Source organism: Barbus barbus (assembly GCF_936440315.1).
Source record: "Barbus barbus genome assembly, chromosome: 26".
NCBI lineage: Eukaryota > Metazoa > Chordata > Actinopteri > Cypriniformes > Cyprinidae > Barbus > Barbus barbus.
The window spans coordinates 4,304,729-4,317,489 of record NC_136754.1 but is presented as its reverse complement, the minus strand read 5'-3'; the positions used below and the strand labels follow the sequence as shown (position 1 = coordinate 4,317,489).

The 12,761-nt window shown below is 37.1% G+C and overlaps 1 protein-coding gene across 3 annotated transcripts in view; it reads right to left on the bottom strand.

Moving 5' to 3' along the window:
* LOC306846097 (ATP-dependent 6-phosphofructokinase, platelet type-like) overlaps positions 1-11,254 on the bottom strand; it is a 28,365-nt gene extending 17,111 nt beyond the window's left edge. For all 3 annotated transcript variants that reach the window (XM_079379213.1, XM_079379211.1, XM_079379212.1), the window contains exons 1-8: positions 11,031-11,254; positions 7,660-7,733; positions 7,257-7,334; positions 4,799-4,988; positions 4,550-4,715; positions 4,269-4,313; positions 4,075-4,183; positions 2,046-2,141 (exon numbers count right to left, since the gene is read on the bottom strand). In XM_079379213.1, coding sequence (XP_079235339.1) covers positions 2,046-2,141; positions 4,075-4,183; positions 4,269-4,313; positions 4,550-4,715; positions 4,799-4,988; positions 7,257-7,334; positions 7,660-7,733; positions 11,031-11,115 — 843 coding nt within the window. In that variant the 5' untranslated portion in view covers positions 11,116-11,254. The remainder of the gene's footprint in view (positions 1-2,045; positions 2,142-4,074; positions 4,184-4,268; positions 4,314-4,549; positions 4,716-4,798; positions 4,989-7,256; positions 7,335-7,659; positions 7,734-11,030) is intronic.
* Between the last annotated feature and the right edge of the window lie 1,507 nt (positions 11,255-12,761).

Sequence of the window (12,761 nt, the reverse complement as noted above, 5' to 3'; positions counted from 1 at the left end):
ACTTCAAATCAAATACAGATGTTTCTCAAACAGATCGTGAAATTAAAAGTTTAATGGCAGATATACACTACCGTTCAAAAGTTTGGGAACTTTGGAAGTCAGGAAGATTTTCTAATGGTTTTTAAGTCACTTATGCTCACCAAGGCTGCATTTATTTGATTTTGATTTTGATTAAGAATACAGTAAAAACAGTAATACTGAGAAATATCTTTGCAATTTAAAATTACTGTTTTCTGTCTTAATATGTTTTAAAATGTAATTTATTCCTGTGATGCAGAGCTGAATTTTCAGCATCTTTCAGAAATTCTCATATTATGCTGATTTGGTGCTCAAGAAAACATTCTTATCAGTGGTGTAGTGGAGGGTATACACAGGTATACGGCGTATACCCACTTCTTTATCAGTCGGCTTTGTGTATACCCACTTCTAAATACATTCTGATGCGCAACATTCAGTAGTGTCCTGCAATAGCCAAAATCATAACAGTCCACCACATGAATAGCTAATCCAATCGCATGTGAATAAATGCAAATATTTCCTAAAAACACCCAGTAAAGACGGTCAGGACCGTGGTGCCGGTTTCCTTTGAAATATGCTTGCGCCCGCTCCCGAGAGAATGCTGACAGAGACAGAAATTCTGCCTGCTCATGCGCGAGAGCATGTCAGGGGATACACGCAGAGTGGTAAAATAATAATTAATTATTGATTACTAATTTGAATCAGTACATTATAACGAAAACAATATCTTAAAACGAAAAGAAACAGGTTTTCACGATCAGAAATTTCTTAAACTATGTGAGTCATTGATTCAATAACCCATTCATAAAAGCGCTTGCTTCATTCTTGAATGAATTAGTCGTCTGATCAAATCGTTTGAATAAATAACTCAGTCAGTCACTTGCTGCCACCTACTAGTGGTTTACTTTCATATTTAAAAGTAGCTTACTGTAGTTTCCCCAACATTTCATATTTGTATATTAAAAAACTCATTTTAAAACACATTGCATTATTTATGCAGTTGTAATTTTGGAAAAAGCATTCATGTTACATTTCAGTGTCATTAAACTGTCTGTGTAAATGCAAATAAATGCCATTGACTTCTGCTGCTTCCATTTTTCTGCAGTGGAAAGATTTTTGCTGAGGCTGATTTCATTTGATTAATGTCTTATATTAACTGGAAATGATTAATAAAATAAAAAATATTGTTATGAAGCAAAGGTTGATGACACATTTAATAAGGTTAAGAAAAACTGCCTATGTTGTTGTTGTTTTTGGCTAGTAGACGTTATGAATGGCCGGTAACTTAAACATTTATTAGCCTAATTGTCTGGCGAGTGAAAAAGTTCATTTCAAATCCTGCTGCAGACCCCTGGTATAGTAGCATGTACGGGCAGGTCAAGGCAACAGGTTTAGTTGGCGTTTCCCTGGGGGATGGGGGAGTATACCCACTTCTCCAGGCACCACTACACCACTGATTCTTATGATTATCAGGATTCTTTGATGAATAAATAGTTCAAAAGAAGAGCATTTATTAAAACAGAATTTTTCTGTAACTATACAAATGTCTTTATTGTCACTTTTGATCAATTTAAAGCATCCTTGCTGAATAAAAGTATCAATTTCTTTAAAAAAATGAAAAAACGGTAGTGTATATGAAATTATTATTAATTTTGAACTGAACATAGAAACCCAACCCCAAATTAAAAACACGCATGCATAAAAAAGCAATATTTCTAAAGGGGTTATTAAAGGCAAGCTCAGCAAACATAACCACAGACATAACTGCTGTAACAGAAACTGTACGTAACTTAATAAAGTTAATTACATGCTGATCAACTGCTACAATCAGTCCAGTACATGAAGGAAAGTACAATATGGAAACTCACACATGTACAAAAAAGGAAAACACAACAAAAATGTCTACCAAATCTAAATCCAAAACACACATTTTTTATTTCTTAAGTATAAGAGAAGAAAAACAGTAATTTAGCATAAGCTCATTTAGCATGAAAGTGCTGTATGGGCTGTAGCTGTGCATTACTCACGTCCTTTATAAGTTCTGTGGTTATGGGCTTGTTCTTTTGGTCTATTGCACCTTCAGCTACTATGATGATATTAAGCCGTTTCTTATCAGCACGATTCTACAAGGGAAAAAAAGCGTGCACACACACATCCATACACACTGGTGAGAACAGGGAGGGGATACTCACATCCTTCACTGTATTAGAGCTGATGGGGTTTCCGTGTCTGTCTGTGGCTCCCTCGGCCACTATGATTATATTAAGACGAGAACCTCGCAAACGGCTCTGCAGGACAAACACTGGAGGACTGAGACAAGTTGTGCGTGTGCACTAGAATGTATGCATGAGTGTGCTGTGTGATTGTGTTCATATGCATGTGCATGGCAAACTGATGCTAGCCAAACCACCAGCTGTTTTTAATTTCAAGTAGTATTGTCTAGCTATTCTTTAAAGAGAAAGGTTTACTACATTACAAGCTAGCTAACTGCAACGAAGCTGTAATTTATTAAACTTCCTAAATACCAGATTACAGAATTCTGCATTTTTCTGCCACAAAAACAATAAAGAAATCAATGAGTGACGGCATCAAACTTAAGTATAAGTTAAACTAAAAATCCAATCAAATCTAAACAACACTCATTTATTTCATTAAATGTCTGCTTTGCTACAAAAAGTCAATGTAAAACAATGCACAGAGTTGCAGGAAAACAAGTGATGATTCAGAGGATTTAGTGAATCATATTTCTTGAACCAGTTCATTAAAATGAATCATTTAAATGTTTTGCCTTACTAAAATAACTTCAATGTAACTTAATAAAGAGAAAAACATTAAAGAGAAAAACATACATTAAGAGAAAAACATTAAAGACAACCACATATGTGACCCTGGATCACAAAAAAAATTAATTCGCTGGTTTGCTGTTTGTAGCAAATAGCCAAAAATACATTGTATGGGTCAAAATCATTATGATACTAAGTAAAGATCATGTTCCATGTAGATATTTTGTAAATTTCCTACTGTAAATATAACAAAGCTTAATTTTGTTATACATTAATATACATTATACATATACATTAATATGCATTGCTAAGAACTTCATTTGGACAGCTTTAAAGGTATCCTCAGATTCCAGATCTCGGCCAAATATTGTCCTAACAAACCATACATCAATGGAAAGCTTATTTATTCAGCTTTCAGATGATGTATAAATCTCAATTTTGAAAAATTGACCCCTTATGACTGGTTTTGTGGTCCAGGGTCACATATGTGTGTGTGTGTGTGTGTGTGTGTGCGTGCGTGCGTGTGTGTGTGTGTGTGTATGTGTGCATGTTTATGTGGTTTATGAGGACACAAATTTGTATAATGACATGGGTATGACAGAGGTATTACAATATGAAGGTGGTTTATGAGGACACTGCCTATGTCCCCGTAATTCAAAAGGCTTAAAAAACATACTAAATGGTGTTTTTTTGAAAATCTAAAAATGCACAAAGTCTCCTGTGAGGGCTAAGTTTAGGTGTAGGGTTGGTGTAGGGCAATAGCACACACAGTTTGTTCAGTATAAAAACCATTACGCCTATGAAGAGTCCCCATAAACCACAAAAACCAACATGTGTGTGTGTGCGTGTGTGTGTGTGTGTGTGTGTGTGTATAAAATTCAGTCTCATATAATTCTCTTATTTCTAATTAATATATTAAGTAATTTATAATTCACTTTAGCTTGTGTGTGAATCTAGCTTACACTTAACAAATTGTGTGTGAAGCTCCTCATTTGTAAGTTGCTTTGAATAAAACCAATAAATGCTAATTATTTCCTCAGCTTCCTCTGTTGTAAGGCTCCATACATAATATAAAGCAAAGAGTTAAAACACTGATTTAATGTTAGTTCATGCTACACTGCAACTGCTGTAAATAACTGGTTACTGGTTTTAAAACAACTACAGTACTGTCACTTATCTGGATAATGTAATTAGGTTAATAACCTCTATATTTGAGTTGGTTTGAGCACAGCTGTAGGGTGCATGTGCATGTTTATGTGTGTGAGTGTGTTACCTCTGATAGTTTATGACACATCTGTTCCTCCCAGCCATCCTTGGGAGGCATTTCTGGAATCAGCACCCAGTCAGCTCCACAAGCAAGAGCACTGACTAATGCTAGATACCTACACACACATACACACATGGTTTAATGCTGATTTTTCAGTATATGCTTGTTTCTCATTGAGTGTTTCTAGTCGAGGATCTTACCCACAGTGTCTTCCCATGACCTCCAGCACAAAGGTCCTCTGATGGCTAAAAACACACAATATGAATAAAAAAAAAAAAAAAACATTTTATCTTTAATGACAAAATATGTGTTTGATATTCAAAATGCATTTACACTACTGGTCAAAAGTTTGGAATAATTATGATTTTTTTTTTTTATGTTTTTGAAAAATGTCTCTTATGCTCACCATCCATATTATGCTGATTTTAGTATCTAATATCTAGAATTTTCTGTATATTGTAATTTTTGGTATATACAGTACCTTTGTGCTGTGGTCATTATGGCGTCCACCACCTCTATGATCCTGTGCAGTGCTGAGTCTGTGCCAATGGTCATATCTGTCCCGCAGAAATCATTGTCTATAGAGCCCACCATCCCAACGATATGCAACGCAGAATGAGTTTGGGCAGCCTCTTCACTGATTTGACCTGGGAGAAATACGGCAAAATATTATGCAATTCAATACAGTTCAAATTCTTGTCCCATGTATAAGCCCCTCCCACTCTGCTACCAGATTGGACAAGCTCATCTAAGAGTCCACTCCACTCCTCCCTGAAGAGATTAGCCCCGGTCAAACTGCCATCTCCACCAATCACACACAAGTTAGTGATGCCACGCTGCACCAGGTTCAGAGCAGCATGCAAACGGCCCTCGTGGGCACGAAAATCCTTACAGCGGGCGCTGCCAATCACAGTGCCACCCTGCACACACACAGTAGTAATAAGAAAATACAGATCATAATTAATAATTTATGTTTTATATTTTGGTCAAAATATGAAAGAATAAATAATATATATATACATTTTTTTCGTAATTTGATGCTTTAACATATCCACATTTCACATAATTATTGAGTGTGTTAATAATATAATTGCTTATTGCGTGATTACACAAACAAACAAGTGAACTGAATTGAAAGAACCAGTACGCGGGGAAAAAAACTTATTTCCCTGTTCACTGAGAATATGGATTACAGATCATAATGAAGTAAATAATGTTCAGTTTCTTACACAGACTGATCGTTTCACTTCATAAGACCTCGATATATCGTCAAGAGCCATGGGTATTATTAATTATGTGTTTTCTTTTATGTGCTTTCTCAAAAACAGGCAACTGCTGACTTGCATTTTATTCATCACCAAGGACCACAGTTTTAGCTAAAAATCTTCTGTACTTTTCTACTGAAGAGAAAAAGTCACCTACATCTTGGATAGCCTGAGGTGTTGTTGAGTAAATTAAAAGCAATTTTTGGGTGAATTATCCCTTTAAGTAATAATTGACCTATCGATAAGCCCCGCCCCCCTTAGTTACTGTTGCGAACTTGGACAAACAAACGGAGCTGATAACAGCTGTCGGTGTGAAAACCTTGTCCCTAAATCGTTTTGATAAATTTTGGACACAGAAGGACCTTTCAAGTGGTACTTAAATATGCCATGGAGGGATATATAAAAGATTTTAAAATAAATATTGTGGGTATTAATTTGGAAGCGAGGGTTTACAGATCAAGCGGGAGAAGAATGTTACAGTCGTCACGACTGCAAATGAAAAAAATCCCGGATCAACACTGTTCATGTACCGCAGGGTAAGATTATATTAATTTACTTAACCGGTTTAATATGAAGAGACAGTTAAATATAGACCTTCGTTTATGTGTTTTTGCCCTACACTGTACAAGACGCGAGAACAGTTCGCTATTCAGGTTTGTACGTTAGCATGAACTCACTAATTTTAACGTTAGCTAGTTTTTTGCTGAAACGCAAGATGACATTAATGTTCTGCTTGAGCACATGAAAATTGTAACTTTATGAGACTATATGCCAACAAGAAAATGAACATTTTGTCTTCATTGGGATTGGGGTTGAATGCTTAGGGACATTTTGCTCTGTTTTGTTTGGGTTTAGGAAATAGAATACAATAAATTCTATTGACCATCCTCTCAGGATACCTGTAATCAGTGTTACAAGTACCCCAGGCATATCGTTTTTCCATTTTTGAAGCATAAACCCCATAAAATCGATGCGTGCTTCGGATTTTCCGATGTTTCTCTATGGCGCTGAAACTTAAAGATGTCTGAGTTCCACTCCCTGTACAACTGATACTCGACTGCCATTGGCTAGTCTGCGTTCGAGGGGAGGGGCTTACTGATAGGTCAATTGTCGCACAACATCATAAAACCAGTAGGTGGCGACAAGTGACTGTTAAAAACATTGTGTCATTAAGCCCTTTCACACATACAGACTTTTCCGGAAAATTACCGGTAAATTGCCGTAAAGAGATCATGTGTGAACAGGACTTTTTCAAAAATACCGGTAAATTCGTTTTGGCAATTTACCAGTATGAGAAGTTGTAACATTACCAGTAAATTGCCAGAATTATGCTATGTGTGAACGCAGAAGCAAAATTACCGGTATGAGCACATACGAGTTCAGAACGCGCTGACAACAAAAAGACTGACTGCATATACCCCTCCATGTTTATACAAGCGCAGCCATTTGGAGGTTAATGATGTCACAGAATTTACCAGTATTTTGGAATGGATATGAATGGTGATTTTCCAGGAAAAAGACGGAATGTCGTTACCTGTGTGAACAGCGCATTTTTGAATTTACCGGTAAAGTCATTCCGGAAATTTTACTGGTATTACTGTGTGAAAGGGGCTATTCACTAACAAATGCAGTCTTTATGAGTGAGTCTTTGAATCAGAGTCTTTGAAAAACAGTTTTTTTTACTATGAATTATATTGAATATATTAATATTTTAATTAGTCTGAAGCAATTAACTTTTTGTCAGAACCTCTAGTAAAATGTTTTGTTTGTCTAATGTTTTTCCTTCAGAACCTCAGGAGAATCATGACCTCTATTGAGAATCATGCAGCTCTCTACAACAACCCTGCAATGTGTCTTCTCTATGTTTGCTCATTTTTGTGTGTTATTTAAGCTTAATATACTTCAATGTAGTAAACTGCTTACCACTTGTAACATACTGGAAACATTTTCCCATGATGCCTCTTTGATGTTGTCACCTCCATTCACCATGCCCTGGTAGCCCTAAGAAAGAACCACTCATTATAACATCATAAAAAAATCTAAATTCATTTTCCTTTTTACCAAGGCAACCACAAAATGGACACATTTTATCTGTCACAAGCTTTTATGCATGGCCTTTGAAATCCACAGAAACAATGCTGCTTGTCGGATGTCAATGTCCTGAATAAATTTCAGGAAATTATTAAAATTGATGTATTTGGTATTTGAATAGTGCTTTAAAAGTGTCATTGAGTGCTATGAAAGATGCCTGTAAATAAAATGCATTATTTTATTATTATGGGTTTCTCAAAATTTAGATCTGGGAATGAAGAAAATGAAAAATCACCTCATGGATGAAATAAACTTTTGCTCCCACATAGATTCCCATTCTGACCACTGCCCTCACAGCAGCATTCATACCTACATGACGAAATACAGAAAGAGAGAGAAAGACTGGTGATTCACAAATTCTAACGCATCAAACAGTGTACAGATCATCTATAGGCACATAAATTTGAGAAATTAAAACATGAAAGTGGAGGCTCTGCTCAGTGTGTTCCCTACAGTGCTGTGACCTGACATGTTGAATCAAGCATCTGTTCCCCTGAGGTTATGACCAGCCTAACCCATAGTGATGGGAGGGCTGCTGCCTGGAAACCGTTGCTAGGAAACATAGTGCCATGACCCTAGCCAGAACCAAAATTAAAAAAAAAGGTAAAAAGATTCAAAAGTGGAAACTCTATAGGAGTAACTGTTTAATACAGCTCGAGCATTCAAGAGTAGCCTACAAGAGCCAGGGTTGCCATGTTTTCGGAACAAAACCCACCCAATTACCACTCAAAACTAGCCCACTCGCATTTCAAGGGAGTCCAGGTCCAATGGTAAAAATTGCGTTCCGGGGGAGTAAAATACACGTTTTTGGTGGGGTTCCCCAGGTAACGTTACAATTCGCATTCCAGGGCAGTGGCGGACTGGCCATCTGGAGCATCGGGAGTTTTCCCGGTGGGTCGCTGTACAAATGTGTGCCCACTGCGTAAATATAAAGAATGGATTATAGTAGGCTAAATTTAGGTAGCCTATCCGTCCATCGGCCCAGACGAATGGCCCGCGCAGCCCACTTGAGTCAATCAGTCTAATTAATTTTGTGCGTTCTGACTCAGCACAGCAGCAGCGGCTCAAAAGCACTCGTCAATGTCAAAATGTTTTAGCCAATCAAATCGAAGAAGGCAGGATTTACTGTTCACACTTCACAGAAGCTGAGCTGGGCGGCTGAATGCGAGCTGAGGCAAATATGATGAGACAATTCAGCAATTTCATTAATTCAGCAAATTCATTCATTTTCAGGGATGCAAACTACTACTGGCCTTTTCGAATTTCTCAGATTTGAATGCCATTTAGGACATTGATTGCCACACTGTAACACAGAAAGAATTAACGCAGCCATTTTCAGCAGATATAAGATAACAGTGAATGTTTGTAGGCTATAGCTCTTCCGTAATTTTATGCGTCTAAGAAAATGTTTCAAAAATATGCTTCTCAAACTTACTACTCTAGAACATTGTAAATCTGTAGACTTTGGTGTACGGTGGCCGAGAGAGCTCAACGCGCTGCAACTTCAGAAAACACATGCAAATAGAAAAAGCACAAGCAAATCAAGAAAACATCTTCATCAGTTTGACAGCAGGTGCTGCAAATGCTCACAACACAAACAAATAAATTTTATTTGCAGTGCGTTTCTTTTTTTGGTTGTGTTGTAAGCACTTGCAGCGGGTGTTGTCAAATTGAGGAAAGTTTTTTTCTTTATTTGCAGGTGTTTTTTTTCTGTTTGCAGCTTGTTTCTTTGTTTGGTTGTGTTGTGAGCATTTGCAGCGTGTGTTGTCAAATTGAGGAAGTTGTTTTCTTTATTTGCAGGTGTTTTATCTATTTGCAGCGCGTTGAGCTCTCTCGGACACCATACCTTTCGCTTTCAATTGCCGTGATTATAGGAAAGTTCTAAATAAGATATTTTAATGTAACGTTTTAATGATTTAATGTTTAGGCTAAATTTAAATTTTTCTGTGATCAAAGCTGAATTTTTGGCATCATTACTCGTCTTCAGTGTCACATGACGATCCTTCAGAAATCTTTCTAATATGCTGATTTGCTGCTAATTATTTTCAATTATTATTTGTGCTCAGTAATGGTTCTTATTATTATCAGCACTGAAAACTGTTTTTGTTTCTTAATATTTTTGTGGAAACTGTGACACTAACTTTTTCAGGATTTATTTGTTAGTTAAAGAACAGCATTTATATATATATATATATATATATATATATATATATATATATATGTGTGTGTGTGTGTGTGTATATATTGTAATAAGTATATGTTTACTGTCACTTAAATCAATTTAATCCAGTAAAAAATATTATTAATTTTTTTCTTATTCCAGTCCATACTGAATGGTAATGTATCTCATTTTTCACAAAAATATGAAGCAGGACAACTGTTTCCAACATTGGTAATAATCAGAAATGTTTCTCGAGAATATATTAGAATATCTGAATATTAGAATGATTTCTGAAGGATCATGTGACATGAAGACCAGAGTAATTATGCTGACAATTCAGAATACAGAAATACATCATTGTTTACTATATATTTGCATGCAGCTATTCTAAATTGTAACTTTATATATTTCACATATTACAGGTTACTGTATTTTTCATCATCATAAAATTTTTATCATAAAAAAAACTCAAAGTGCAATTGAAAGGCATAAAAACAGCCCACATTGTGCACTACATTCCAAGACTTCTAAAGCAGAGCATTATATGATAGGCATTCAAGAGTAAACAAACAGCTTAGTAAAATACACTTGTCTATTTTGACTGAGATGTAGGAAGGAAGTCAGACATTGCATCACAATCTTCATGTTCTTTCTCGAGTTCAGTATGACGCGCAAAAGAATAAATGACCTACAGGAGATGCGCTTTCAAACAGAGCATTCAGGCATCGAACGGAAACTATTATCCCGAGGCTATTAACCCGCGCGCACTCTCGCGCGTGGGATGCCGTCGGTTTTTTTCCACGTGATCACGGCATCACGGGAGTCTCGCTCTACTTGCCTGAGATCACGTAGACACGCGTCGCGCACGCATTCTTCACCGTGATGCATGCATCGTGATACAAATATGCGCACAAAGACGCACAGAAAACCAAGTGAGAGACACACCCAGATAACGCAACATATAGTTCGATCTGAAGTCATTTTAATCATTTTCATTAATTACTTAACTGAATGGCAATCTAAGAGTAAAATAAATGTATGGCATGCCGTAAACGCTGTGTCAGGTGATTGCATAAATATTTAATTCCAGTTGCGTTGAAGGCGCTTGAGCGCACCCAGTTTACGCGTTGTCATGACGCTCGAGTGCGAGACTCTTAGAGATGCAACTTTAATTAATTCCATTATCCATAATATGTGGTTCAACTCTAAAAGAGTTCACAATAATACGTTTTCTAAATAATGAACATATTTCGGATTAGCTATAAAAGTGTTGAAGTAGAATTTGAGCGTCAGTTTAAAACCCCGGAACTACCTCGCCTTTCTCTTTTAACATCTGTTGCACTGGCTCCGTTTAGCTGTGTAGCCTAATGATTAAAGCTGTAAACAAGTCAATCTGTTCATCCTAATCATCCTAATCGGTTTGTTAAAAGAAAAATAGGCTCTACCTTGAGCATCTCCACCACTTGTCAGGACGCCAATGGACTTCCCCGTTCCAGAGAGGTTCTCGATGAATTTTTTGGTGTCCGGCATTATTGCACAGGTGTCTTTGCAAACAGAGCAATGCCTTTAAATCTCGGGTGAGGTAAAAGCAATCCAAAGCAAGCTGGAGAGGATAAAAGGCTCCGCCGATCAATTTAGGCTCACATCCATCCACGCCCCATTCTGGATTGACAGCAGCGTCACGCAATGGTCCTGCAGATCACGTCTCATCTGGACGAATTTAGACCAATTGCCTTCCGATGTAGGGATTAAAGAAGTGACAAGGAAGTCCTACTTTGCTTTCATCAAGTTTAGAGTTGTTATAATACAATTTGCATACTAAAGATCCAGCCCACTATAAATGAAACACGACATTCTTGCATAGTTCTTGCAGCACATAGAAAAACAGATCAAGTGGCTGTCATGAAGGAAGTAGTTTTGCTCATGAAATGAGTGTGAAATTAGTTCATGGTATAGACAAAACGTGTGGCCTGGTAATCTACTATCTATAGAACAACTATAGCAACCTTAATCCAGTCAACAAAAAGGTGAACCTCTGGCAACTGGGATTCTTCCGGAAGCCACTTATACACCAAATCTGTATATGACCTTGACATGTTCCCTCAGAGAGTATTTTCGAGTGTGTGTGTGTGTGCAGGGGCGCCGCTATGGTTTGTGGGCCCCTGAACAACATATTTACATATATAGGCTACCCTCTCTGTACAAATTGCGGTCCGGGGAGGGGGGGTGTTCCCCCCTCGAGGGGCCCCCTCTAACACCAGGCCCTTGGAATCGTCCTAGCCTTTCCCATGCTTAGCACAGTATAAGCCTGTTTTCGACTTCACTCACTTAACTGTAGGAGGCTCCGAAGTCACAAAAATGCCCAAAACTAAATACAGTTGCTTTAAATGGATAGTTCACCCCAAAATTCACGATTTCATCATTTAGTCACCCTCATGTAATTACAAATCTGTAGCCTATGTGTTTTTTGTTTTTTTCTTCTGTTGAACACAAAAGAAGATATTTTGAAGAATGTAGTACAGTTAATGAAACAGTTGATTTGGTTCAGCTGATTGTTTTCAAACTTTCGTTTTTGGGTGAACTCTCCCTTTAAGTTTGAGATTTTCTCATATGTTTAAATGATTATTATTACTCTTTAAAGAAGAGCACCCAACAATGGCATTGCACCACTGGGGTTAACAGGAAATAATGGTTTCTTCAAAAACATTTAATTCTGAATTGGAATTCGTGGGAAGCATGTAGCCTATATTAACAGACATTTCCCTAAATACATTTTTGCATTTTCCAATTAAAATGTATGTCATAAGTCGGAATGTCTATCAACAGGACTGACCAGTGCACAATAAAGAGCAAGAGCGAGTGCAGCATGACATGCCTGACAGTTGCTGTAGGTTCATTTCTTCACAGTAATATTTAGTCGCCCAAACTGGTATGTTTGTAAGATACGTAAATACACTTTTTTATATCTAACATCCACATACATTAAAATCCAGTACAGAGACAACCAGCCCGACAGACCTCGTGGCGCAACGGTAGCGCGTCTGACTCCAGATCAGAAGGTTGCGTGTTCAAATCACGTCGGGGTCAATATGCTTTTGCGTTTACATAACATAAATATAATTTTGCCAGATTCTTACAACAGCAAATGATTAGAACAAGTGATGCATCACTCATCA